The sequence below is a fragment of the Hyalella azteca genome, unplaced genomic scaffold (genome assembly GCF_000764305.2).
Source record: "Hyalella azteca isolate HAZT.00-mixed unplaced genomic scaffold, Hazt_2.0.2 contig13234, whole genome shotgun sequence".
NCBI lineage: Eukaryota > Metazoa > Arthropoda > Malacostraca > Amphipoda > Hyalellidae > Hyalella > Hyalella azteca.
The window spans coordinates 1285643-1310786 of NW_025943163.1; the positions used below are offsets into that span (position 1 = coordinate 1285643).

The 25144-nt window shown below is 40.5% G+C and overlaps 1 protein-coding gene across 1 annotated transcript; it reads left to right on the forward strand.

The window, feature by feature from the left end:
* The first annotated feature begins 6687 nt into the window (after positions 1-6687).
* On the forward strand, positions 6688-24731 carry LOC108682116 (serine-rich adhesin for platelets). The gene is made up of 13 exons (XM_018171232.2): positions 6688-6955; positions 7402-7622; positions 9178-9414; positions 10197-13737; positions 14368-14490; positions 14968-17114; positions 17594-17682; positions 18243-18856; positions 19301-19471; positions 19904-20027; positions 20547-20690; positions 20993-21143; positions 21995-24731. The coding sequence occupies exons 1-13, from the start codon at positions 6837-6839 to the stop codon at positions 22168-22170; spliced, it is 7857 nt and encodes a 2618-aa protein (XP_018026721.1). The 5' UTR covers positions 6688-6836; the 3' UTR covers positions 22171-24731.
* Positions 24732-25144: the final 413 nt, after the last annotated feature.

The following is a 25144-nucleotide window of genomic DNA, read 5'->3' on the forward strand; positions in this document are numbered from 1 at the left end:
AATCACTAGACTTGATTGAAATTGTGCCAAATTACAAACCATCCTGTAAGCTTACAGATACAAAAGAAATGCTACATAGCTGCTGATATGAAGCTTGCAGTGGACAAGGTTGTTGTCAATGCTCAATGGCATGTCCATGGATACAGTAATATCACATTAATAATATGGTAATCAATGAATATGGTAATATCATATCAATAAAAGAAAAATAAGTAAAAATCATAGAAAATGTCATTTATTTTACATCTACATCACCTACAATGAAAGAGGAGGACTTCAGAGTACTGTAAGTAATGGATGAGTACACTCTGCATGCTTCAAACGTTTTAAAATTAACTTTTATTGCAAGTGTCCTGGATTACCCTGTTCCCAGGGGTGAATCGGGACAGTTTTATTTTGCGTCTGGCACCTTACGAATAGCATATGGAATTTTTTTGAAGATGCTATTTGATAGCCCTTGGAAAAAGCTTTAAAATGAGCCTAAACTTGTTTCTGAAATGTTTCATGGTAAGAAGTTATTAACAAAAAATGCTCAAAACTGTCCCTTTTTACCCCCCATTTGACAGTACTGTTATTATTAGTAGGCTAATTGCAACATAAAAAAACAACCTTCCAAAAAAGACAAAAAAACTGAAAAAATCAGAAATAAAATTAAAAAAGCATATAAAAATAAAAAAGTTGTTGATTTTTGATTTCTTAAAAAAAATAAAAAAAATCACCAACCCTGATGCATAGGTTTGATACACATCTTGTACATGTTCTGACAAAGTTTGGTTCTGATGCACTGACTACTCTGTTTACAGATAACATTTAAAGATTACTAGAACCAGGTCATGGAAAATCATGGAATTTTTTTAGAAATACCGGTCTGCACCGTTGCAAAATGACAACAATAACAATGACTGCTAAAATAACAATGACTTACACACGCTACCTGAGTACTAGTTATGTCAACGGCAATGGAACATCTGTCATGCAGTGAAATTCTAGAGGGATATTTAATTACCCAGTACAGATTGCATATTGAAAAGCATGACCTGAAAGCTCAGAAAGGCCAGGAACTTTCCACTCTCAGTCCATTGTATACATATCCTATCCCTTTGACCCTTTCCAGCTGTGATTGATTGTGCCCAAAAGCTCCACCCCAAATATTGTATATGTAATACGGTACTGGATAACTTAATACTCAACTTAAACTTAATCATTATTCATTCTAAGTGCCTGGAAAGTTTCGTTGTATAGTACCAAATCTGAGGTACTATACAATTGAAACTGTTAGTCCACTTTTGATCCCTCTTTTCCCTTATAGTCATTCACCTGGCAGAGCACTGTATCTAAGGAAAGCTTTCCACCTTGGGTGAAAAGCTTTTTTGTAAGTGAACTTCCCTTCTTAGAATTCCACCCTGCCAGCTGTTGAAGACCACCTTGCTCATTTGCTTCCAGGATTGGAATTTTCCTATTTGTTTCTGAAATCTTGCAGCTCCAATGTGACAAATTTTTAATACCTATGGAATCTCACGGCCTGATGGTGCACTTTTGTTTAACATTTAGATAGGAGATTATTTGTCTGGCAGGAATCTCACAGTTCCAGAAATGGTGGAAAAACTAGCTGCGGCCATAAAGGTAGGTTTTCCATGCTTGTGTGTGTCGAATGGACAATCATGATCCTGTCCCTCAAGAACGTAGCCTATAACACTTTTTGAGCATAACATTATCAGCTGCAAGCCACTAGACAGATCACATTCCTTGAATTAGGAAAATAGCTAGATGTAATATGGCCCAGCATTGTCTGCCAATATGCAAACAAATTTTGCATTACCTGAACAGCGCATGCTATTGCATTGCAGTGATTATGATTATTGCCTGCCACTGGCCTGTCTGAATGTCTTGTGAGTCAAATCAGCCTATGGTCAAACGGCCACTTGTCGTAGGATGGTAAAGTTTGGAGCCGAACTATGCTATCCGAAACGTAACAGCAGAGGCTGTGAACTTAAAGTTACATAATTTAACAAAGCTGTGGAAGTCACTCGTCAGAGAACGATAAATTTTGGAACAGAACTATGCTATCTGAAACCTAACCCCAGATACTGTGGGCTAAAAGTGACCACCTGGTGATGCACAGCAGGATTCATGCAATTCCACCTGCAAGCTGGACTGATTGGTTGCAGTCCGTTGTCCTCTAGTTACAGTTCAAGCTAAAGTTATGGTATGAAGTGATGATTTGATACAATGTTCTGTGGTGGATGGTCATTGTACTTTGACTTTGTGCTATTCACTTCAGAATATGGTGGAGTAAAGTTCCTAAAACTTATAGCAAGATGTCATGTGCTGGTTACAGACAGATGGCTTAATTCATGGCTGATTGGTGGTCATGTGGAAATATGCTAGGCATTCCTTTCAAGGCTGATTGGTGCACAAATTTAGTGGTGCATAGCTGCATTCCCATGTCACAACAACAAGAGAGTTGGGAGCTTGTGGTCACACCGCACGCAGAATATGTATTCAGTGTGAAGTCAATTTTGTTACATGTAATACACTAATACATCATAAAACAAGTATTTTTAAAAATGTTTTTTTGGCCATTCTAAACTTTAAATATGCTTCAATTCTTAATAAATTTTATAAAATAGAATAATTATCACTTGTCATTGTTGAATATCAGCACATGAAATTGTGGCACAATAATTTCATTCTATATTAATTTTTCCTTATGGCTGTAGGCCTGTGGCCACAAGCATGTAACTCATAGAAAACTTTTCATAGATAGGCTTTGTTACATACTACATGTAATGGGGAAATTCATGTGACATGAGTTTTCACATTTTACTAGAAAATTCTCATTTTATATGATGAATTTTACTAGCAACAATGCATAGAAATATAGGGATTCAACTTTTATGATGAATTAGTAGCATTTGATACCTATCTAGTTTTTTACAGTGGCAATCAATGTCAACTGTTATGTGACTTATGTATACCATACATTTCATCAGAACTAATGGACCAATCAGGTCTCAAACATTATTGAGTGATATAGGTATATAACCAAATTATAATTTATGCAACAAGTATATATTAGAAGAAGAGGCACAGCCTTAATTCATTGGGTGGGACAATACCTGCAGCATGATGATAGGTGAATGATTTATGAAGATGCCCAGTTACTAATTTTTTTGTGTATTCTTTCACACAACTGGTGAGAGTGAGATAAAAATTGAACTGAAACAAGTGACGAGAGAATAAAAATGCCCAGATGAAAATTAAGTTGTCTTCAGACAGGGAGGTGCGATCTCTTAATATACACTTTTGAAATTGATGAAAACAACCCTATTTTTCATTAGAATTAATTATATTAATAATGCGATGTGCTAACTTGTTTGGCAATTGAGCTTACTTGTTTGTTTTTGGTCATGGCAACTGTTCAAATTGATTATAAAATTATTTCTTGACAACTTTGAATATAACTCAAAAAGCTGGTGATGTACTAAATACTAATATTTGAAACTAAATCAAAAGTATGAAATTAAGTGACATAGTGATACTGTCAGTAATCACAGTCTCACTTAGTACAAGGAAAAAGGAATTTTTTACATATTTTTTAAAGTGTAAAAAATTTGCATATTACTTCATCGTCAGATGCATTACTGTCATGATCTGCCACAGCGTCCGGCATTTCTTCTGGGGGTTCTATTGCTACACTGACTTCATTTTGATCTGCGTCTTCTTGCAATAGGACGAAATCATTATTTTGTAAAGTCACAACCTGAAATCAGAGGGGAAAGGAATTTATACCAGCTTCCAAGTGGTATGTTGAAAAAATATCAATTCCATAAATAATTTTATACCTGGGTGTCAAGGACACTTGCCAAATGTTTGTGTAACAATAAAGTGGTCTTGCAGTATTTGCATCACAAAATTGCAAGCACATATCATTAGGAAATTTGTTTATGAACACTATCCAGTGTTGTTGTTGAGGTTCCCTGATCTCTGGTCATGCCAGGAAGCCCGCGCTGTGCTAGAAAGCTGCCACCCAAGCCGGCTCGGACCAGAGCTGTGTGATGGATGTTATGCCTGCCAAGAGCCAGGGTGCTACCAGCTCCGGGCACTCTAGCAGAAGATGCTTGACGGTGTGGGAAAGTGTCAATATTTGGTGATGTAGTGTTGTGTGGTAGATTTTGTCTGTGAGTAGGAGGCACAGTATGGCATCGAAGGCTTTGCTAATGTTGATTGATCAGGAGTATGTGATGTTGATTGATCAGGAGTGCTGCTTGGAATTAATGCCATCTAATATATGTTGCGTGAGGTTGGTGAGGAGTGTGGTGGTGGAGTGATGGGCTCTGTAACTGTGTTGTGTGGGTGAGAGGAAATATGACATATGGCTATGGGGAGTATGAGGCGCTCCACAATTTTGGATGGTGTGCAGAGAAGTGTAATGGGCCTGCAGGAGGCTGCCTTGGCAGGGGGTTTGTTTGGTTTCAGGAGAGTTATGATTTTGCCAGTTTTCCAGATTGATGGTATAATGCCGTACTGTAGGCTTATGAAAAGTTAGCTATATATATGAGAGTGGTGATACCATGTGGACCAAGGTGCTTAAGATGAACTTTGGAGATGTTGTCTGGCCCCATGACTGAAGAATTTTTTAGCTGCTTTATCAAGCGCGAGGTGTCGGATGTTGTGGTTAGGATGTAGTTTTGTCTAGTGGAAATTTGTGTTTGCACCTGTGAATTTGTCTGTCTGCCCTATACTTGATAGGTGACTGATGCTGGCTTAATAATTAATCAATATGTTGGACTGTTGTTTGCATGTAGGGATGGTATTGGAGGTGGTTGTAGCGGAGTGAGATAGGGTGAGGCTGCTGTTGGAGTTAGTGAGGCTGCAGATTGTTCTATATTGTTTTGAGGAGTTGGTGTTGTGCTTGAGTGTCGCCACAAACTCTTCCCAGCGTTGCTTCTGTTTATTCATTATTGAGGTTTTGATTTGTTCATTCAGTTCGTGGATGTGGTCTGTAGTTGCCTGTTGGTGTGGTGTTGGTGTGCATTGTAGGTTGTTGTGTGTTCTGATGAGACGGGAGATGTCAGGTGTGAAATTAAGGTTATAATTTTTCCTGTTTCCCTTGGGGACATGTTTCTCATCAGCTTCTGCGATGATGGTGTTGGAGTGGGTGAAGGTGTAGTCAATGTTGGTAAGGGGTTGTGTGTTCAGTTCGTTGAAGCAGACCTCCATTTCCGTGGTAAATTCTTTCCAGGAGCTTTTGTTGTAATTGCAAATGGTTTGTGAAGTGTGCAGGTTGGTGTCTTTGGTAGAAGGCAGTGTGATGATAATGGGTAAGTGGTCGGATGAGAGGTCCATTTCCGCTCTCCAGGAAATCCTGTGTGAGAGTGATGGGGAGCAGAAGATGATGTCTGGGGAGGTGGGTCTATATAGGGCTTGATGTGGTATGTGACTGGGAGTGAGTGCACTGTTTAAGATGAAGAGCAGGTGTACTTGGTTGCAGGTCTCCACCCCTCAAGCAGTGGTGTCTTGTGGGTTGTACCAGTCTAGATGCTTTGCATTGAAGTCACCTCCAAGGACCAGGTCTGGTAGGTAGTGTGTTTAAATGCTTGGAGTGTGGCAGTGATGATGAGGGTAATGTGTTTTTTTACCTGTCTAGATGTGAAATGCCTGGAGTTCTGTGTGCCTGTCCATTTGTGTTAGAGTTCTGATATGCTGAGTTTTCTCAAAGTAGGCAACACTGTGGTGGATGTACATAATTAATCCACCACCTCCATATTGCCTATCCTATCTGATGGCAGTGTAGTTTGGGATGGATGGTGTGTTGTGTGAGTGTCTAAGCTCTTTCTTTTTTATAATGACAATGTGAATTTTGTTAGAGAGCATGTATTATTTTAGTTCGACATGCTTGGTGCATAGGCCTTCAATGTTGAGTTGTAGGATGTTAAGGTTTTGATGGTGGGTTGGTGGTGTGCTATGTTGTGGTCAAGCGGGAGAGACTGGGCAAGGAAGAGAGGGAGGCCCAGGCAGGGGGACAGGTAGCAGCAGAGCCGGGGATTGCTGCTGGTGGACTTGGGGTGATGGTCACTGTGTATGATACCTTGACCTTATATTCCCATCCAGAATCTATTATCTACATAAAATGACTTTTCATTTTCAACTCAATTTTGAAAGAAGCTGAATTTGCATAGGTATATAGATATTGTGTGTTCTTGTCCTGCTTCCCAACTGTATTGAATACTTTATGAAATTATCTGAGTCATCACCATATAATTATTAATTAGCTACCACTGCCTAATAAGTTTCACATTTCTTTGTCCAATTCAATTTCATTTCCCTTAGAATTTGGTGATTTAGAAGATTTATAAACTTTTTGTAAAACTGACATCATGACAATGCTGGATTTTTTGGGGAATTTTAAAGGTTAGCCCTTGAAATTCAAGTGGTAAGAGGGCTAACAAAATTATTATATATCTTTCATGCTATAGTTTTTCATAACACCTTTTAATGAATGCACTTGTAGAAAATTCTTTGCCAATAATGTTTATCGGTGTGACGAATTGGTCTGCAATAGCCCCTAATAGCCAATAGCAAGGTTATGGTATCCTAACATTGATATGTCTTTCATATATGCTATTGTTTTTCATTAAAATTTAGTAAAATCAAACTAAATTGCTTTTTACATTTGCAGGTGATAGCTATTTGAGAGTTGCTACTATAGAAAATATTTTTGAATATTGCAAAACTTTGTAAAGTAACATGAATGTAAAAGAGCCTCCTAGAATTTGATCAGACCTGCCTTATATCAATGATGATTTAACATAGATTTTAGTCAAAAATACATAATGCATCCTCTAAATTTTGATCTAGAGGCCATAAGCGCCTCCTCTGATGTTGAAGATCGTCTCCTGCAGGTCAAGCAGGCCTTGCTCAAGCTGCAGCAGCCTCTTCAGTGTAGTATCTGGTAAGTTTCCTCTCACTATTGCTTAAGTTACATGTATTAATTACTGCTGCATTATTATTTCCGGGACTTTAGGGTATACAGTTGTTATTGTTTTATCAAAAGCAGCCATACTTCTGCCTCAGCATAGTATTTAGTGAAAAAACTGAATTTTTTGCCTTGACATTAATGAATTACAATAAAATGGTTAATTCATTTTTTAGTTGTATTCAACTGATAGTCTTGATCCATGACTGGTTGAACTTATTTCTGTTGGCAATAACTGGCTATTAATAACCACACAGAGTCACATCTTTTGTATCATTTACTGAAGGATTAATTATCTATCAGGCAGTACAAAATTAATGTAACCAGATATTTATTTATGGTTTCCCATCACACCTGGTGTTTGAGCCATAGAAATTCTACTCAAAAGGTCTGGAGTTTTGAAATGCTAACTTTTTTCTCAGTTTGGACCTACTGACAAACCCTGTGAGCACCAAATGTGGGCATAATTTTTGCACTGCATGCATCTACCGCTTGATGCAAGGAGTGAGAGGGCCCACGTCTTGCCCTCTGTGCCTTGCCCCGGTCACCAAGCGTAGCCTGGAGAACAACACCCGCATCACTCATCTAGTGTCAGCAGTCAGAAGCATTATCGATGGAATCAAGAGAGACTGTGGTCTCATCAGTAAGTCTATATTTATTATTTGATGATTGTTGATTCTCAAATTTTAAAATCATACAAATGGTTTCAAATTGTCCGTGATTTAAAGTGCTTGATGTTTGAGTTACCATGCTCATGCAAAATAAATTAGTTAAATTGTATGGAGAAAAATTAGTTTTGAATAAAAAAGAGCTGTTGTTACCAGTATTTAAATTTTGCAACTTATTTGGAATCTAACAATGATGCTAAGTTTGTCAAACTGTCACTTGATTGATTGCTGATTGCTGATTAATCAGAAATCTACAAGCCAACAATAAGCCACAAAATATCCTATCTTTATTGTGTACAACTGTACCTGCAAATGATGTGGCAAATTTCTATTTTCATGGAAAAGTGTGGTATAAAAGAAAATATAGAACCAATAACTTATATCTTAAAAGACATACCTTTGTCTTTCATCAACTAGCATCTTTCTGATTCAACCAATCTTAATCAACCAATTTTCCTTCTTACCATTGAGACATTTCAAACCCTGCATCACATCAAAAATATCATAGTAAAAATAACTACCCAACTTTTGCCAAGTCAATAAAATCAAAGGATGGAGTAAATATTTGCTAAGTTCATACTGTCAGGCAACTTATATGGTACTGTCAGGCATACTGTCAGGCAACATGCCAAGTTCATACTCTCAGGCACTTTATTTCATACGTTACTGCCCATTCTGTCTGTAGTATCTGATAAACAATGCCATCACCTTCTATGACATCATTGTAGTAAGCCTCTATAAAAGCTCTTCAAGCTTACCACCAGTCAGTCATAGACCAACACCACTTAGCTGCAGTCCATCTCAGCCTAACCTTATTCGCATCCACCACGTCTATCAGCTCCAGCACTTGCTTGTCCTACTAGCGTTTGTGTCATTAACTTCACCTTCTCAAGTACCTCATCATGCCTCATATTGTAATCCTATATTTGATAACTAATAATATAATGTTGCTGCACTCATTCTCCTGCTATAGCTTATCAACAAGAATAAGAACCTATTGGAACTCAGATATAAATATTGTATTTCGTTTAACAATAAATTAATCAATGAGTGTCAGAAGAGACTTCCAACACTGATGCCTAAACAGTTTGATTAATCCAGACAATTGACATCTAAACACATCCGAACAATACAGTTATTGTTTCGTGCTGTTATACCCATAGAACTGACCCATGAACAACTAATAGCTTTAGATATCTAGCCTTTTTCAACCAATTTTATTGTTGTTAAGAAATTTACTTTGTGAGGAAAGCATGCAATGCTTATGTTGTTCTATGTCTAGTGCACTAGCAGCAAGAATGCCTAAATTGAAAGAACAGTTAATCAATAATACTATACATCTGTAGTAGGTATGATTGCTCCTGACATTGATTATGAAGTATAGCCTAAACCATTATCCAATTGTCATTCACGTTCTGTATATATGCGTACCGGTATGAGATTGTATGCACCGTTAGGTGCATATCATGGAACTTACTTACTGTATAAATGTAATGTTAGATCAAGTCCAACAATTTCTATTGCTTGCAGATTCTCCCCAACGGAGCCGACTCTTGGCCCACCCAACAGTGGAGGACAACTCTGACGAGGAGGAGATGGACGAGCCTCGACGAGGCACACGCAACAGAGCCACTGTTGCTGACGAGGTGGCACTGCCACTGCCACACGTGCGAAGCCTGGAGTGTTCAGCGAGCTTTAGGGGCATGAAGCGTGGTCGTGGCAAGCGCGCTCCACCTCTCTTGGCCGTCAGGAATGTTTCTGCCCCTGGTGAGTGGGACTTGCCCTTCCAAAATTGCTATTCTTTACATCAAAGGATTATTTATTTATTCTATAACCCTGTCTATACTATCTATGACTTGCACTTCCAAAATTGTGATTCTTTACATCAAAGGATTACTTATTTATTCTATAGCCCTGTCTATACTATCTATGACTTATCTTCCAAAATTGTGATTCTTTACATCAAGGGATTACTTATTTATTCTATAGCCCTGTCTATACTATCTATGACTTATCTTCCAAAATTGTGATTCTTTACATAAAATGATTACTTATTTATTCTATAACCCTGTCTATACTATCTATGACTTGCACTTCCAAAATTGTGATTCTTTACATCAAATGATTACTTATTTATTCTATAACCCTGTCTCTTCTATCTATGTACCAAAATATTTTTTCTGCTATTACAGTATTCATAAAAAGTGTTGTGGCTAGGAGAAATCGTAACTGCCAATCTCTGTAATTAGACTGGGATTATTATAGTGCGTCTCTATTGCATAGGTTAATTTTAGCATTGTTTCTGCCATTAAACTGATACTTTCATGTTTCTGAACAAATTACATAAATTTTAAAAATGAATGAATGAATTTAAATGGAATATTTGTATAAAATACCAACATGATCTACAACATTCAAGTTTAGTATTTTTACTAATCACTATGGCCAAAATTTTAGAGCAAGAGTCAGCATTTTTTTTTTGGACCTTTGATAACATTCTTTAGGCATTCTTTATTAAAATTAGTTCATCCAAGTTAATTTTTCAACAGATTTGCCTTCTCTGGTTAAGGAATCGACTTCTAACTTGCCCAATCCAATGCCGCTGAAAGACACCGCTCTCCTCATGCGCAAATCTGCTGTTGATTTACAAGTGTCAAGATCTGAAAACTGCAGCACTTCAAATGGCATTTTCCTGCCTCCCAGCTCCGCCCTTGCGCTCACCACTACTTACAGAGGTCGAGGTCGCGGCAGAGGAAGTGTCAGAGCAAGAGGGAAACTGGCAAATTTAGGCTCGAGTTCAATGGTGGCTGCTGCTGAGCAGAGTTCTGAAGATGAGCTTGTCTCTGTGAGCCAAGTTAAACCAGCGCAACCTGTTGCATTGTCTGACAGTTGTAAGGACAACCACCAGCGTAAATTAATTGGCACGCAAGTTAAATCAATGAGACCAAAAGATAAAGTTTCTTTGTGGTTGAATAAAAGCAGTGCTGTGGGTTTCAAGATTGGATTGTCTCCAGCAACTAATGATGGGAAATCGGAATCAAGAGCAACAATTGATGGCTCCGCTGCAAAAAAAGTGGAAGGAGCTGAGACGAGTGATAACCCTGCACCTGATTTTGTTCAAGAAAAGCCATTGAAATTGAACAACAGTAAAACTTTGCCACTATCTGGCGAGTCAACAGTTATTTTAGAAACACCTTCAGTTGTACATGCTTCCAAACCTGAGCCTTTGGCCACTATTTTACATCTACCTGTGCATGGAAGGAAAGAGAAAGAAAGTGACGTTCTTAATCTTTGTGATGACGATGAGCTTCCTAATTGTAATGAGAGCATGGACGAGTTTACTGAGAGTACTCCTTTGAATTCTGGACACAATAGGCTTGTACAACACGATGTGGAGATTAGTTTGATCACTGCTGCTCCACCAGTCTCTGCTGAACCTGCTACTGAACTGGATGAGCTTCCTGATAGCTGCCCCGTGAACACTAAAGACGTTTTTGATATTTTAGTTGAAACAGCCAGGAAGAATCAACCTTCTCATGTGTCTTCTTCCCATTTGGTTGAGAAGCACGTTGAAAAAAATGCCACCACGGACGACGTTTACTTTTTTTGTACTCCGGCTGAAGGAAATGACCCTCAAGTTTCTTCTAAGAAACCCACGACCAATGTAGGTAGAGGAGGGAAGAAACGTGTACTTGGTGGTAAATCTGACACTAGAAAAATGTACAAGCGCGCGAAGACAACTGAACCATCATATCCAAGCAAAAGCATCACGCAAGTGACCGTTTCATCGAGTGTGTCCGAGAAAGAGAGAACAAAATCCCTGAAGCCTACAAGTGGGACTTCAAACCTATCATGTACTGACAGCGACACGGATGGCAAAACAGTGCTCATACCGAGCTGTGAAGCCATGCCTCCCCCTGATGCCCCTGAAGCGGAAGGTAATGACCGCCGAGCAAGATCTGCTCGAGTCAAAAACCAGACCAGCGTCCCAACTAACGTTCGTTATGCGTCTGAGCTGAAGAAACGGTTTTGTGAGCCACCAAAACTCACTGCAATGAGTCTTGCTCTTAAAGACTTGAAGTCGCCTGGCTGGTCACATGTGATCGGGGCCAAAAAAGACCTCAAATCGCGACATATTGGCCTGAATATCACTGGGGGCGACAGTAAGCAAGAATCCAATCGCCTGGAGCTCGGTAATGAGCTCGACAAGACATCGATGGATGTTTCCTCGCGACAAGGTAGGCTTGATGAGTGCAAGATTTTGTCTTCAGGAGAAAGTTCTGTTGAAATAGACGATCAAACTCAAAAATATGATGTTGAACATCTGGAACAAAGGCCTGAAGAATTGACGAAAATCGTAAAGTTGAAAAATTTACTTGTGGTAATGAATCGTAAGAATGACCATTCCCCAAAGGATAATGGGAATCAATCGGAGAAAATTTCAAAAGAAGATGATGTCCTCGCGATTGCGGGTGAAGAAAAGTCGCCTGAAAATGAGGATAACTGTGAAATTTTGGCTGCTGTTGAGGATGGAAAAGAGGCTGTCATTAGCGTTGTTCCTGAAACACAGTCTGATGGTGAAGAAGAATCGCCCGATCTTGACAAATCCTCAGAAAACGTGACTAAAAATTCGGCATCTGATGCTAGATCAACGGGAGAGAAGAGCGGTGCAGATATTCAGCCGTTCTTTGTTCGTCAAGCATCTTCAAGGAGACCAGTGAAACAGAAAAATTCTCACGTGAACACCAAAGCAAAACTTGTATCATACTCATCAAATAATAGCTCGTCATCCTTGGTCTCCGAATCTGTGAAAACGGTTGCTAAAACCCAGGATGAATCAAGTCGCAGTAATGATTTGGCTTCCGGCCAGAAGAATGCTGACTCTGACCAAAATACTTCGAAAATAGCGCAGAAATCTAGGCCAGATGTGCGGAGTCCTGAAGACGTTAATCTAATGATGGCCAATAACTCATTCACGGTTTCAGAGTCAGCCCAGGCAGCGGATGAAATGGAGAATAAGGCAGAAGAGAATACCACCAAATTTCCTCCTCCTCAAGGTCCAACTCGACGAGTTATGAGATCTGGCCGGGTTAGAAAAGACGAGGTATCAACAACTTCTTCATCTCCCTTAAACGACCTTCACCCAAAGACAAGGCTCAGACCATCCAAGACTAAGCCTGACCTCAGCTCTGGGGAAGAGAAAGAAAATGTTTATGTTGAAGGCCTGCCTTACCGTGGTAGTTTACAGAAGCGGTCTAAGTCGAGTGTCGACTTGAATTCTGTTACAACTAGCGTAGCGGAGCGAGCTAAGTTGCGTAACAATTTGCGTTCTGCCAACGTTCATTTGAGTTCCATTGCACCTGAACCAGCAAAGTACAATGCTCAAAATGCAAAAATACAAAGTGAGACTAGCATCGGTGCAGTTGATGGAGCAGCATCTGCTCAAAATATCTCTCCCATTACCGCCAAGAAAACGCTGGATTTTGGAAGCGACATAAGCAAAAGTTTAGTGGAAGAGTCAAATACCAAAGACTTAGAAAGGACCACATTGGGGACGTCTTGCTGTGAGCTACGAGCAACAGGAATGTCCGACAACACAGGTTACTGCATCACTGAAGCTACGAAATTCTCAAGTTTAGACTCTTCTTCTTCCATGCCTTCTGTTGCTCAGGAACCATCAGTTGAAATCATGGTGGGTCGTTGTAAAGTGGACGCCGCAACTGAGCCAATCGTATTGCCAAGCAGGGCCGTGCACATTTTAAAATGTGCCAATACGAGAATAGATTCGGATGATTCTCAAGGCATGGACTACCAAGAACACACCATCATTCCGACTGTTTTGAAGAACAAGCGCAACCAGGCGGACTTGGCTCATCACAAATTTGACGTGGCGGTGCAAACTTGTTTCCCTCGTCCCGCAATGGTAGAAGTAGGAGTCCAGGTGCAGGCAGGGCCCATGCTGAGCAAGGCCGTGCAGACAGTGCGCACCGCGACCACCAGCGTCGCTGTACAGGCGCAGCTGCCGCCCGAGGGCTCCATCGTTGCCGGGGTCATTCCTTTTGGGGCTGTGGGTGCCAACTGCAGCGACAGGTGATGGTTCACGAAAGTGCACGGCTCGAACTTTTTGACGTTTACTTTACTTTTTCTTCTTTAGAATTATATTGAAATGCATCAAACTTTACAACTCGATATGAATTTGTCTAAACAATTCATGTCTCACTACATCGGGTATTAGGGTAGAAGAATTGCATACAACTAAACTTCCGAAAGTAGTAATAGAATCATAGCAGCTGCACCGAAAGTTGTAAGCTATTTTCCCAATCTTGACTGTAAAATTCCTTGTATTAATTGTTTCTGCCCTGTATAAATTCAGTGTACCAGCAACTTCTACCTTGCTGATGCAAAATACTTTTTAAATTTCTTGAGCATTTCTGATCTATTGCTACGAAATATCCATTCAATGTATTCACTGTTTCTGTTGGTGCAAAATATTTCCAGAATTTCATGCATATTTCTGCCCTGTTATCTGTATTGGAATTCAATTTGTCCTATGTTGATCAGATGCGTTGGCCCGGTGTGTTATGATAGTAGATGATAGTAGATCAACATTTAGACCCCTATGTTGATCAGATGCGTTGGCCCGGTCTAGAATTTCATGTATATTTCTGCCCTGTTATGCAGTTATCTGTTTTGGAATTCAACTTGTCCTTTGTTGATCAGATGTGTTGGCCCGGTGGGCGCGCTGCTGACGGCGCTGCAGCAGCAGGAGTGCCTCCACGCTGTGCCCTGCAGCCTCTACCAGACGCTGCTGTCGCTGCTGCACCTCGCCCCTACTCATCCTTTGTAGGCTCCCTTGTCGTGCTCTTGATGTCCTCAGAGATAAACAAATTCTTTTTTTCATTAAATTTTTACTCGTGACAAGTTGTTAATAGTGATAGATTGTAAAAAAAAAAACAGTTATATTTAGACTATCAATTATGTCTTGCAGTTGGTCTTGCTAAAGTGTGAAACTTTTTATTGACAAGAGACATCAGCTTTTTTATTTTTTTTAGATTAACCCAATCGTGGATTTTTGCCTCAGTTGATCATGATTGATTGCATTTGACTTGTTATCCACGCATAATTATTATTATCCCTTGTGTAATTTTCTCAGCAGTACACGACTGTATTCAGTTTTTGGGAGAGGTGCCAGTAATCGACGGTATTAATAGAAGAATAAAACATTTAGTTTGTACGCCCCAAATTATTCATTCCTCTTGAATGAAGGACTCGTTAAGTATTAATTATGTGTTTATTTATTGTGATTCCACTTCAACACAGGCCTTGCTGTTGTCGCCGCAACTGTGATGCAAAGACCGCCTGCTCCTCTGGCCCAGGACCGGTGGCTCCTCCAAACCATCTCAATAACAATGTAGCTCCTGACGACGGCACGCTTGAGCAGAACCCCAAGCCTGGTCTCTCTGCTCATGAGACTCGCTCGAGTGCCTCTGCATCTGGCGCCTTGGAGGCTCCTCGGGACGATGGACATGGCGTCACCCACAGAACAAGACGAGGACCACCGCTCTTGAAAAACTGGAAAAACAACAATTTGCGATCAGGTTATCAACGTACTAGGGAAGATGATGAACTTACGATGGATAATGAGAGCAAGAAGAGTGATAATGAGAAGCCCAGTGCAGAATCTTCTAACGAAGTTCGTTGTCCTGTGTCCTTGCTGATTGCAGAAAATGATGATGTCAGGTTTAAAAAAATTGATGATGCAACTGCCTCATCTGCCAGTGACAATCTAACTGTCACAGAACTCCTAGGCAATAGTGAAGACGAACCAACAAAACGAAAAACGTTTAAAGATATTATATCGGAGAACATTTGCTTTTTGAATGCTGCAAACACGCAATTGTCATCTGAGATCCCATTCATGGGTGAGGTTAACCTCCAACCTACTGTGTCTCTGGTAGACATAGCAAGTGCCAAGCCTTCACCACAGACTCCGCAAGCAGGAAGATCGAATTCGTCTTCTCTTCATAACGAGAACAGAAATGAAGAACATGGACCTGCCGTTGACGAGTATGTAAGTAATACATCACGCCCTAGCACCAGAGTTACGAGACGGCGAGCTAAACCTGCTGAAGAGCCGACGACGCAGTCCGACTTATTTGAGTCCTATGACAAGAAGGCTGCTGAGGAGTCCCTGGCAAAAGGTATTCCAAATTCGTCAACTACATCAGCCAAAAAGCGGAAGGTTGTTGAAAATGTATTTCGGGAAAATGATGTCTGTTGCAAGACCAAAACAGCCACATCTTTGCCAAAAATTGATAGTGAAAGCACGACTTCTGAAAAGAGTGCTTTGCGAAGTTCAGTTATTTCTTTAAATGAAACCTCAAGTTCTAGCATTGTTTCTATTAAGACTGACAAATCTATTGGGAAAATGGACAAAAAATTGGAACGGCCTAAGTACAAGCGAATCCGCACCCTAGAAAGCTCTGATTCTAGTTCTGACGAGACCCCATTGAAGAAAAAACCTTCCACCAGAGACAAAACTACATCTGTCAGCTCCAACGTTGCCCGAAATTCTGCACAGACTCGTGAGAAAAATTCTGAGGAGCTGCGTCTCGATGAATTTGATGATGGAGTTTTTGAGTATTTTGGATTCTACAAGAAAGAATCAGAACCATGCGCTAACACTGATGCAAAGACATGCAAAGGTGATGCACCAGATCAAGAAATGTTTGATCTGCCTGACTTAAACCTGCCCGCGTTATCGATTGAAAACTCACCAGTTGTTGATGCTCTGCCGGTTGTGTTTGGCACCAACGGAGAGTCTGACGAGGATGAGGATCTCATACCTGGCACTGCGGAGGTGTTTAAAAACATTGAAGCTGACGCGGCCTTAATTCAAAGAATTCGTGATGCAAAGAAAGTGGGATCGGTCATGAATCAGCTGAATGCCCAAGATTTATTATCTCAAGAGACAATAGTGATGAGCTCATCGGTGGAGTCTTGCACGTCCAACGACAATCAAGAAGACGTGCTTCCCTCTGGCCAAAGTACTGCTAAGCCTTGTGACGAGGTGTGTCGTCAACCCTCTTCTTCAGACCGTCATGACGAGGAAAGAAACACAAAACTGTACGGTACTGGCGGTAGCACGGTCACGTGTCTCACAGGAACAACCAAGTCGCTTTTTAATGACTGTGACAGATCTCTTCGTCACGCTGATCGCGTCCTGCGTAGCCAGGATACCAGCGTCTCATCTGGCAACACGAACCTGAGGTCACAGAGCACCGCAAGCAGCAAGCTATCAGCTACCAAGCATAATAAACGAGCCTTGAGCTCCTACAATAAAACGTCTGCCAACGCAAGTAGTCATGGCATATCTGGAATAGACACTATAAACTTGCCCGGTTCTAGACCAACAGATGAAGTGGAGCCATTGACAAACTCTTCGGAAGACAACCCCAATGATAAAGGTAAGTTGCGGTGGTATTTAGTTCTGCTGCTTTATATCGTTATTTTGCTGTTACTTTGTTGATGCTGTTAGGAATCGGATGTTACTGTTACTGCTGATCAGATGTTACTGATGGTCGACTGCTTGCTATGAGTCAACTGTGTTGGAAACAACAACCCGTTTGTTGCGCATTTGAAATAATTATTTTCCAACAGAATATTTATGTACTTCAATTTCAATTATAACCATGCGATATAACTCCCAACATCACTATATACCTCTATATTTTCCTTGTTATAAACGTGCGATAATAACTTTCATCCCCTATACTATATTCCCCTATCCCCTATCGTAAAATGTAGCACTCATCCACAGTCTATGTTGTATTCCAATATTGAATCGAGCTACAGAGGGATATTCTCACGTAGGAATGCGCTGCAATCGATGAGTTTTCTTGCACCTTGAAATTTGTTTAGCTAATCCGTGCATTTGCTTTTGTAGACACGGATGCCGTGGGAGAACTGAGCCACCTGTCTATGATGTCCACGCAATGCGAAGTGATATCGACGCAACACCGCAACAAAGTCCAGGTGCGCCTCCATACGTTTAGCTGTGTGCTTGTTCTTCTTGCCGTTTCTGTTCGTTCTGCATTCGTCGTTTTTAGCGCATTTTCTCATTTATGGAAAAAATGCACTATTGTGCTCGCCATTTCCGTCCGTCCGTCTGTCCGTAACCTCAAGTTTTCGTCGACGAGAAAATGCGCTCTCTGTCACTCACTGCAGTTATATTTTTACTGCAGTATATTTATAACTGAGTTATATTTTTTCTCTATTTCCCTTTCTGATTATTTATTAAAGTGCTTTTAATGTTTGCAAGACCAAAAAGTTTTCTCTTCAGTGTATTGACGTTTTCTCATCAGTATATTATGATTAACCATCATTCATTTCTAAAATAAAGTTCAATGTTTAAGTCTAATGCCGAAATAGGAATGAAAATAATGTCTATTACGAGATATTTGGGAGGCAGCTTCGTTAACCGTTGCGAGACCTCAGAGTCTCTCTTAAATGTGAATATTAAAGACGAAGTTGAAATGAATTCCATAGCGACATATGCTATCCTGTCCTGTCATATCCTCCTCTCCTTCCGCCAGACTGAGGTGGATATCCTGCAGGCAAAGATGGCGGCACTGCAACAGCAACTCTCGGAGATCAAAAAGGGACAACTTAACGACCATGAAGAGACTGATGACACTTTCAGTTCTAAAGAAAGAAGTGATGGCGTTAGTGAAGCCAATGAGGGTCAATGTGGTGTGACCGCTTTGCCATTGATTGAAGATAAACTAGCTCAGTCTGAAGTAACATCCAAAGTTACGTCAGGCTCTTCTAAATCATCAGACGGGTCATCTATTATACGAACAAGTGCTTCGTCGGCTCCAAGTAGAGCTACACGGTCTTATGCTAGGATGAATCTTCAAATGGTGAAGGACGAGCCACCAACCAAGAGCTCTTGCAAAGAAGGAGCTTCAAGTTCTGAACCAGTCACCTGGCCTCGCATCGCTACTCCTGGTCAGGAAACCAACTGTCTGGATGCAGATCATCCAATTTCAAGTTTATCAAAGTCGACTGTTCCTCTCCCGAGCGCAGCAACAGCCTATTTGAATGCGCCGGAAGATCAGGATCTTTTCTCGAGCTTGCCTGATCCCGAACCGAAGATTGATGTTGAGCCCATCGGCTCCGTCCACGACACGCATATGAATGCACAAGAGTGAGTTGAAGTTGATTTCTAAAATTGAAAACAGCAGCCTTGACTCTGTGCTCCTTGTCGTGAAATTTCTAATTCCCGGTGTACGTCATTTGAGCACCAACTTTTTAATTGCGTATGCAAATCTGAATTGGAGCCCTTAGGTTAGACTTTCAATATTTGAATTTTTCTCCTATGTCTGCATTGACGTTTTCTCATCGATTTTTGTTGCTATTGATGTAGCATTTGCTGGCTGTTTGTGTTGGCCGCTACTGTTGTGCCCTCACTTCTGATTGTAAACAAAGCACGAATGTCTTCAGTTTGAACCACACGGGACAAGGCACTTGAGTAGCAGACACGTTTAACGCTATCTTGCTGTTTAAATACATGTAATCTGTTGTTGAACGATTTTCTCGTGACCCATTACCTGGTGATACAACATTGGTAAACATTGTGTTGCTCTCACAGAGAGCCGAGGCGCCTGACGCTGGTGTGCACGGGGCTGGCGGCGGACGAGACGCGCACGGTCTGCTCGCTCCTCAAGAACTTGTGCTGCTCGAGTGCCGGTGGTGACAGTAGCAAACCCAGGGGCGAGATTCTCAAGACCTGGGTCCCTGGTGTCACTCACGTTATTGTCAAGTGCGTGGAACTAGTTAAAAACCGCCTGTCATTGATAGGCTTCCGTTGTATGTAATAGTAAATTTAATACATCAGCGAACCCCAGCAACAGTTTATTCCACTTATGTAGAAACGCTCAATATACAAATTAAAAATCATGATATGGATATGAACGACAGTTTTCGAAATTGCTAGAAAACTGTGCATGCTTAATTTTAATTGCAAGGAACCCTCCTAGGGAGCAAAACATCTCGTATATTGTATAATAAAGTTCTTCTTACATTATAATCCGTGTTTGTGCCATAATCAGCCTATTTTGTTGACTCGAAAATTCCTTGATAGGTTGCTTGTGTGAACATTTCAGAAATTAAATCCCTATTTTCAATTTTTTTTATTTCAGTCATGAGGTTATTTGCCGTTATTTGTTCTCTTAAATTTTATTCCATGATGCAGATGTGGGGCGGACCAAACGACTGAGCGTACATTGAAGTACCTGTACGGCGTGGCCTCCGGCTGCTGGGTGCTTAGCTACCAGTGGGCGTTGAGATCCCTGCAGGAGGGGCGCCTGCTGCCTGAGGTGACCATCAGCATCTGTTCCTGTTCCACTTATATCTGCTCCATGCTTTATTTGTCCCTCAATTTTCTAATTATTCAATTCAGTTTTTACTCTTCACTTTAAATTTTAGTTTCCTTGTTCCGCGATAACTGCTGCTGTATACGCCCATTCACCTTTGTATTCTTTAAGATGGATTTAGTTGCTCTTTAATTAGCGCTAGAAGAGATAGGCTAGTAATGCGTTTCTCATTCCTCATGAATTGAATGCACGTACCTTGTTCTTTAATGATCTTTATCCTTTTACTTCCGCATTTATGTACATTTAATTTAACTGCAAAGTTTCGACTTAATTCTGGGCTTAACAATCTACTACTTCTTTCTTCTAATCCTCAGCAAGTGCATTATGTATTCAGGTGTAATCTACTATGAGGAACTTCAATTCCAATGTCCTTTTTTCCATTCCATTTATTCAAGCTCTGGAATTAATTTTGCTTATGATCTTAAGTGCACAGAAGTGAATATATAATGTGACTGCGGACAGGAAGAGTTCGAGGCGCTAGACTCTACAGGCTGCGAGGGCCCTGCACGCGGGCGGCGGATGCGGCACGCCCCACGCAGGTTGCTGCAGGGCTGCGTCCTGTGCTTCATACCGCCCTTCAGGGACGTGTCCCTACAGCAGCTGCTGGTGGGTTGTGTGTGTGTGTGTGTGTGCATTGCCCATCCTGGTATTGGCAACTTGGGAAGACAGTGGGTGATTGTAAGCACCATTTGTCTTGGATAGGTTTTTCTAAGATTGTGCCACGACCATCACTGGCACATGGTGTGTCGTCCGCGCCTATGCTGGGGCTCATTTCATTCCTAAAACAACTGGTGAAAAGTGTAACACGACAATTATAACTACTGCTAATATGATTTCCTGAAGAATCCATATAGTAAGTGCCATTCATTTGAATTATTGCCGTATTTATGCCTATGTTGTGGTCGCAGGAGCTGGTGCAGTTGTGTGGAGGGCAGGTGGCTGAGGATGGAGCTCACCTCAAGAAGTTCCCACCACCTGCAGCGGCCCAGCACGAGCTGCGGCTGATCGTCATCAGCACCGACGATGAGGAGGACGAGCAAAGCAAGCAGCTCGCTGGAGGTCAGACGCACGTCAATAGAATTTCATTTTTCTGCACATTTTTGTAACTTCGAAATACTGTCTCTTTGTCCATAACATTTTATTTAATTCACAGCTTTTGCTTTATCAAATATTTCCACTTCTGTGTATGCATAAACGCAGTCTGCTAATCCGTTAACCGCTACTTAGCGAAGCTAACTTTTTCGGTGTGCCACACTGATAGCCGGTGTGCCACACTGATGGCTCGTAACGTGACTGGTGTACGCACACATGTTGACGTAGTCAGCCATCAGTGTGGTTCACCGGCTAAGGAAAAAGTCAGCTTCGCTAATTAGCATTTAGCAGATTAGCAGACTGTGCCCACCACTGCATTCATGTGAGGTATTCAAAGAAGGCGTTTTGAAATGCACTGTAAGGCGGTATGCCTGATGACTTGATGCCTGAGAATGCTGGAACTGAGAGAATATATTTAATCAACCTTTTAGTACTTGAATGCTGTTGAGTCTTTGCAGGATTTTCTAGTCTTATAAATTTATTTTAGATAATTAATTTTTAGTAAAATATTGCTTTTAAGCTAATTCCCTGACTCAAATAGGAAAGTAACAATTGAAGCTGATAATTAAACAGTCAGCATTCTTAGTAAAATTAAATCAGGTCATTTAACTGTAACCTGATGTGTTCGCGCTCTACATGTTCTCAGGTTAGCTGTTTGGAAAAAAGATTTTAGCAGTTCTGAAGCAGTTATGCCCGTGTGTGAGCAAACATTCTGTGAATTTGTTGTAGATTTATGTGGTGAAATTAAGAACTATTTCTCCTCATAATGCTGTGGTAATTCCATTGTTGCCGCGGCATTAAGCAATTCTTTATTTCAGATCTGAGTGTTCGTTACGGGTTTTCGGTGGTGGCCTCAGATTGGCTGATTGAAAGCGTGGCGATGCATTCACTGGTTGCTCTCTCCCCGTACCTCCTCTCACCGCTCCACGTCCCGCTGCTGGAGGCTTCAGGTGTATCCACGCAGCTCCTGCACGACACTCAAGACTTCGTGTAACGTGTCTGCTTCTCTATGTGTACAAATTCAGGCCGTCTATTGCCTTCCTGAATTCTAATGTGGCATGCGTGACACTTGCCTTGCCTTGCAATGGTCATTTGTTTGAACAAGTGTGTCGCAGCTCACAGGACTTATGGTGGCCGTGCTTTCCGTTATAGAGATACTACATTCTATATTTCAATATCACATTAATAATAAAAATACAATATTCTGCTCATAAGAATGTTACACAATTGGGTATGTGTTGTGGATAAATATTTTGTTGTAGGTTCATCTCATATCTAACCCTCCTTATTTAGTTATTACAACTGGACATAACATTCATACAAAGTATTCATTGACATGCTGGGCCCATCGAAACCTGTGTTGTTGCTTGTTCAAAATGATTTTTTTTAAAGATTTTCTGTGAAGTGAAAATCTTGGAGAAAAAATGATCTTGTGAAAATAGTGTAAAGTTATGGCGTTGGGTAAGTTTTGATAATGTTGATTAAGTTAGTGATAGCGTTATCACCGCTGTAACTTTGCAGTCGTGCCAACAAGATTAAAAGATCTGGCTACCTTAGGAGCTCAATTCATTTCTCTTTGTCGCTGATAGGCGATGCTTAATAGCCGTCGAAAGGGGTGCCTTTAAACCTGGGTATCTACTGGGGAGATCTTGAAGATGGCGTAAGTTTGTGATAGCTTTGCATGAGTTGCCTGCCCTACGTTACACGAAGAGAATCTAATGATGTACTTTCAATCATTCTGGACAAAGAGGAGTTTTTCAAAGAGTTGAAACATAATAGAATGGCATTAACATATAAACTTACAGCTTATAACACAGGGTATTGGAGAAGTAGCTATATGATAACGGTTGTACATGAATATTAAATACTTTTTATTAAGTGTTGAGAGGCATCAAGCAAGTTGAATTCTTGAAGGGTTTCGTGATTTTGTTTTGTATTATGAACTAGAAAATGTTTGTCTAATGCTGATATGGTCAATTTATCATAGTAATATTTATGTTACTATAACCAGTATTGTTGTTATTGCTTGAACAAGAAACGTAATCTTAACTTGAAGTAGGTCGTTTGTGAATGTAAATTATATATAGCCTATTGCTGCTTTGCAATATCTATAGTAGGCATTCAACACTGAGCTTTCAACATGCCTTACCTGTTATATTTGTCTGTAGCTTACGTCCTACGTCTATGCGGGGTAACGATACTGAGTGACGAATGTCATGAACTTCAGTAGTGTTTTTTTTTTTTTTGTATCAAGAGACGACTGCTTGCTATTTCTGCCTACGTGTTGGCAATATCAGTGTGTAAGTTACCGTTGACCAAGTGATGTGGGCTTCAGCTCCGTATTGTTAACGTGACTTGCAACACTTTACTTATGGCGGTAGAGCTTCCCGTGTATAAGATAGTTGTTCTGGTTGAGTTTGATAGGAAATATCGCACTATCAGAAATTGCATGTGGAAATCACAAGTGCTTTTTTCATAATGATGCAGGTTTTTCTCGATTTCGCATTGATTTTTTGGGGGGATTTTGGTGTTGGGTTTTTTCCATCCCATATTCCTGCTAATTTGAACTCGCTAGAAAATAATAGGCTGGCGATAGGTCCACCTTACGTTGCAATAAGGATATATTTTACTTAGGCGGAGCACTACGGAAAACGTTTATGTCAGGATAAATGAATCTGTATCAATTTCACATTTACTTTTTCACGTCGTTTTCAATGCGCTGAATGGAGTGACTTCTTATTGCGCTGCTGGGCTGTCACGTAGAGATTCTGTGGATTATTTCTAGTTTTTTTTTCTTCTAATTGCTTTGGCAGTTAGATTTATCAGAGGATTTTTATTTTAAATTTATTATGTGAATGTTGGAATGCTTTGTTTTTAGTTTATTTTTCTCGACTACTTAGTCCGTTGATGTAATATTTGCGTCAAATATCTGCCTATTTCATTACTGAAATACGATCGAATATTCTTCGACATTTATTTAGTTTTGTGTTGTTTTCTGCGGATATTGTTTTTTTACAAATTTGAGGTAAATAAGAACTATATAAAAGTTAACAGTGCGTATCGTTTTGCTAAGTGAGTTCTTAGGTTCTCTACTATCACTGCTATTCCATGTACTCCGGGGAATATATCGTAATTAGCTAGATTTATATCGAAATTTTCAGGAAATAGACAGCCTGCCGGCTAGAAGTGCCTATATATCGTGTCGTTTCGCGTTATAGTTTTCATATTCCAATCTTTACTGCATTTCATAATGTCAGGTTATTCGTGAAATCAAACATAACATTCTCGATTATTCCTCATTTTTTTATTGCTATTATATAGTTGGATAAATATTATAAATATGTAATTCAATGAGTAAGGAAGCAATTCAGTCAAGTCGCTACATTTATCGAGGCAGCAGATCAACCTTAATTAGGGAGGTTGGGAGGTTTAAGTACATTCGCTGAGATCGTTTGGTGTAGTGTAGTGCTCATGAGTCTGAATTATCTTCATACCAAGCATCTGATATAGAAATAATGTCAGTTAGATGTGTTTGTAATAAAATGAGTTAATAAACAACGTTGTTTCATTGCCATTTACCAGTAGTGATATCGCATGATCCTGTTGCCGCGTAAGAGCGCCGACTCGTAAAGGCTTCGGCCAGTTGGGCTCCGGCGCTGTGGAGCAGTGGCTGTGTTGTGCAAAGCGGATTTACTGTTAGCCGGAGTTACCCACAGCTCATTGGTCTGAGGCTATGTGTAGATATTGCATGCTGATGGTTGGCGTTAGGCCCAGGGCCTGTTTACGAGTCAATTTTGTAACCCACGGCTGCGCTCCCGAGTGCAGGCTCTTAATATCAAAGGGATAAATCAATGTCACAATGTAGGCGCTCAAAATCAGAGTTGGTCGAGATTCTCGCTAAATTTAGGCGTTTTGCAACCAGTGTGGCCAACACGATCTATGTTATTGCCGAAAATGATCGTTTAGGC